The 4,354-nt window shown below is 41.2% G+C and overlaps 1 protein-coding gene across 2 annotated transcripts; it reads left to right on the forward strand.

Annotated features, from left to right (window-relative positions):
- The first annotated feature begins 393 nt into the window (after nt 1-393).
- On the forward strand, nt 394-3,802 carry LOC139380193 (translationally-controlled tumor protein homolog). Of its 2 annotated transcripts, XR_011628430.1 has the most exons (7): nt 394-519; nt 1,256-1,329; nt 1,573-1,757; nt 1,925-2,030; nt 2,256-2,372; nt 2,488-2,961; nt 3,364-3,802. XR_011628430.1 is itself a non-coding variant. In XM_071122648.1 (6 exons), the coding sequence occupies exons 1-6, from the start codon at nt 411-413 to the stop codon at nt 2,488-2,490; spliced, it is 594 nt and encodes a 197-aa protein (XP_070978749.1). In that variant the 5' UTR covers nt 394-410; the 3' UTR covers nt 2,491-3,127. The 2 variants fall into 2 exon arrangements, 1 of the variants encoding a protein (XP_070978749.1); XM_071122648.1 differs by lacking the exon at nt 3,364-3,802 and having other exon boundaries at nt 2,488-3,127.
- Nucleotides 3,803-4,354: the final 552 nt, after the last annotated feature.

Here is a 4,354-nt window from a genome sequence, read left to right on the forward strand (position 1 = left end):
TGGCGTATCGTTTTGATAGCCATGTACATCTCTCTCGGACAAGGTGACTTTGATCAATATATTCGGCTCTATTTACTCACGGATTCTAAAAAGGTTTTATGGGTATTATCATACTGACTCATACTGTGGTACTCTATGGTGTTGGTGCATGATGCTTCTGTCCTCTACTTCTATACTGATGTGACAACACCACATCTCACACACATTGGTGTCCTCCACAACCCGGTCACCCCAACCATCCTTCCACCCAAAACTAACTTTTCAATTTAAAATGTATCGCTCCATAATAGTATGTATCGCTCTTTTATGGGTTTTCGTATTTTTATCCACCAGAGGGCAGACTTGCCTCATAAATGGGTCAAATATAAATTACTTCAACAGCAAATTGTACACTAGACCGCGTTGGATGCATGACGCTCTTTTCTGGTCAAGCCAGTGAGGGTGAGGGTACTCCGTTGTCTTTGTGTCGAATTCGAAACTTCAATCCGACAATGATCATCTACAAGGACATCATCACTGGTAATGACAAATCTCGTATGCCCATTAATGTATATATTTTTAAAATTATGTTGTCATGCTATCTATATTCAGAATCAAGTGTGTTGGTCTTTAATGGTTCCCGGTGTTGTGAAATCAAAGGCTAAGGCCTTGCACAGGGCCACACGTAACCTCAACTGTGTATGTGTTTACTATAAACTGTTTTACTATTACACCACATCTCACACACATTTTAATCAAGAAAAAATGAATGTTTGGTAATGTAACCAAAGGAGAATATTTACTTATCGCGATGCAAAACAGGTGCAGTTTACGGTAATGGGATATGTGGACCTTGTTAGTTAGTCAGCCTGCAGCTGCTTGTGTTCCATGCGCGCGCTGACAGATTTGACAGCTGACAAAAGACCGTCAACTAACAGCAAACGCTATCAATCACTCAATGGTTGAACTGTATATTCGTCGATTATCCACATACTAACCATTTGCACACATACTAGTATCTTAATGTTATGCTTCTAATCCAGTTATATTAGCATTGTAAACCTAGCAGATGTTGCTAGTACCACAGCAGTAGCTAGCATGTCTGTCAGCCGTCTAACAAATAGGATTAGTGGGCAAGCTCAGCTATGTTAGCCGGCAGCAGCAGGACCTGGCCTGGGGAAGTCTGTAGAAGGCCCAAGGCAAACTACCTGACAACAATGTAACCTTGTGACTGTGAGCTATTAATGTGGTTTCTATTCATTCTGTTTTATTGCAGGGGATGAAATGTTCTCTGACATTTACAAGATCAAAGAATCAACAAATGGGATGTTATTGGAAGTTGAGGGAAAGGTGCGTCTCCACTGCAGGTATAAGCTCTCTGAGTTGTGGAGGTGAGGTGTATTAGGATTTGGAACCACTTATTGACTTGGGTATCATCTCAACTCATAGTTTTGAATTATGCCTGAGTTTACATAGACAAGTCCGATCAGATGGTCCTGAAATATAATAAGGTGTTTGACAGTAATGGGACCCAACCACTGAGTGATTCAGCACTCACTCTCCTTCCTCTGATATTCCCCCTCCTCCCCTCAGATGGTTAGTAGAACGGAGAATATCGATGACTGTCTGTTGGGGGCAAATGCATCGGCGGAGGTGCAGGATGACGGCTGCGAGTCCAGCACAGTCAGTGGAGTGGACATTGTCCTCAACCACAAACTGCAGGAGACATCCTTCACCAAGGACTCATACAAGGGCTACATCAAGGACTACATGAAGGCGTGAGTGTTTTAGTGACGGGTGTCTGCGCATGTTTGGGCTAGGACTGATACAGGCAAAACCCATCAGTCTCCCTGTATGCCCCTCACAACTGTGACTGTACTTATGTAGATGAAAATGTCCTTATTTGAAATGAAAAGCAGTTGAAGGTGTGTGGGGGTGTCTGCAGGATCAAGGCTAAGCTGGAGGAGAACAACCCAGACAGAGTGAAGCCCTTCATGGCTGGAGCTCAGGAGGAGATCAAGAAGATCATGGGCAACATGAAGAACTACCAGGTAACTACTAGTTACATCTACTACTGCCTACAGTAAATTCAGCTACACATACATTCCTCACATCACATCAACTATTTGTGCTCAGTCAAGCTGTGATGATTGAAGGTCCAGAAACTATTACTAATATGAAACTAAAAAGATCTAGATTGGAGAAGAATCTTATGGATGTAGTTTCACTGACCTAATTTCTTACATACCCTCTCTCTGTTCCCCCTCCCACTGTAGTTTTTTACAGGTGAGTCAATGAACCCAGATGGTATGGTTGGGCTGCTGGATTTCCGTGAGGACGGCATCACTCCCTTCATGACATTCTTCAAAGACGGCCTGGAGATCGAGAAATGCGTGAGTCCCTTTATCCCAGTCTACTCATGTCTAATAACACACTGATTATGTTATAACTTATAACCAGTCTACTCGTGTGTTATAACCACTGACCTTCCTCTCCTCTCTTTCACAGTAACACTGGACTAACTCTGTTTCTATTGGCTGCTCAGCTGCATCTCACCTGACCCACGACCACCAACCAACGAGACGACTGCTCTGCATTACATTTGGATTGAAAGCATTTAGTTACAATTGTTATATTATATCTGATTGGAATGGAAGTATTACTTTAAAGTATTATAAGATGCCCAAACCATGTCATGTCTATGGGGTTGGCTGAAGGGGTGCTGTGACAGTATTTTGGTGTTGATTCTGTAATTGACCTTACTGATTACTGTGTTAAACTCTGACTATTGCGTTCTGGTAAACTGGTATATTCAGGAAGGCCCAATCAGAACATTCAGATGGAGGCATATATATATTTCTATCATGTAGAATAAGGAATTGTGTCAGCTTTAATATGTTACATTTCAAATTCAATATGTCACACAGTTTGCTGGGATGATTTGTTTATCTCTGCGAAGACAATGTTTCAGTCCAATGATTAGTTATTCATTAATTGGTTATTTATTGTTGATGGATTTAACTCTCAGGCCTCCATTTGCTTGGTTTACAGTTACATTAGATGTGACACCCTTACTAAAAGTAGTGGGATAGCTTAGGACTTCCTGATTTGAGTTGTGAAAAATTAAACTAACACTGGGTAAAACATTTCCAGTTGTGGTGTTGATTTGTTTAAAAACGTAGATACAATCATTGGATCCATAAAATATATTTTATGTTAATACCAATGGCCTTTTTGTTGAAAAGTTTATCTCTAGAGCTTGTTCTCAAGTAAGTAGTCCTGCATATTTAGTGAAAATGGAAAATATGCAAATACCAGTCGTTCCATTATTTTATGGATTCTTTATAAATTCATTATTGCAGAGTTGCAGGTTCTGTAAGTAAGGTGAAAGACAAAATCCAAAGAACCCATCCAAAGTACAGTGTAGCTTTAAGGCAAGTGCTTCACACAGTATGGTTCATGGTGCAAGATCCCCACACCATCCTACCAACAGGTTGACAACAAGCAGACACTCTGGTCATGTAACTTTGGGTACCAGTTAAAGAACAGAAAGACTCCCAACTCTCCACCATGATGGGAGGCCCTTGGGTCAGCATTTATATCCTGGGCAGGATGCTCCTTTCTGGGCTAGTCACCCTTCATCTCCTCCCTCTTCCCTGGTAGTGGTGGTTCCCAGGTGCTCTTGTGGGTTCCTTTAGCGTTGTACACGCCTATCTCCCTCAGGATCTCCTTCAAGTAGGTCTACAGGAAACACAAACAAAACACATCTCTCTGGATCTCCTTTACATATGTCTATGAGACAAAAATAAAGGCAGTAAATTAAGCTAAATGAATTGTTTTGCTGCCAGACAAGGCTCCGCTGATACCCAGGTGTAGCGGTGGTAAGGATTCACTCCATTGTGCTGAAAAGAAAGCTCAGCTGTTGGAACAGTTTTATGTAGGCTCTAACTGTTTGTGAGCACCGTTTGTTACCCTTATACTGTAATTAATGTATTGTTTAGTGTTGTGATGTGTTGTGTTGTGGCTTTGCTAGCATGCAACTAATACAATTTATTTACTTTTCTGCCCCACCAAGATTTACATTCTAAAATCGCCACTACAAACACCTCTGGGAGAAGGAGATCAACTAATGAAGATATAGGGTCTGATTGAGAGAAGCAGAGAAATTAATGAAGATATAGCGTCTCATTGAGAGAAGCACAGAAATGAGTGAAGATATAGGGTCTCCTTGAGAGAAGCAGAGAAATTAATGAAGATATAGTGTCTCATTGAGAGAAGCAAAGAAATTAGTGAAGATATAGGGTCTCCTTGAGAGAAGCGTCCCATTGGGCAGAGCAGGTGATAAAGACACAATGGCACACTCTATGTTGTACAA

This window comes from Oncorhynchus clarkii, chromosome 22, assembly GCF_045791955.1.
Source record: "Oncorhynchus clarkii lewisi isolate Uvic-CL-2024 chromosome 22, UVic_Ocla_1.0, whole genome shotgun sequence".
NCBI lineage: Eukaryota > Metazoa > Chordata > Actinopteri > Salmoniformes > Salmonidae > Oncorhynchus > Oncorhynchus clarkii.

Coding starts and splice junctions, on each gene's coding strand:
- LOC139380193 (XM_071122648.1), top strand. CDS start 411: ATGACGCTCTTTTCTGGTCAAGCCAGTGAGGGTGAGGGTACTCCGTTG. Junction 1,758..1,924: donor ATCAAGGACTACATGAAGGC/GTGAGTGTTTTA, acceptor GGGTGTCTGCAG/GATCAAGGCTAAGCTGGAGG. Junction 2,031..2,255: donor GCAACATGAAGAACTACCAG/GTAACTACTAGT, acceptor CTCCCACTGTAG/TTTTTTACAGGTGAGTCAAT.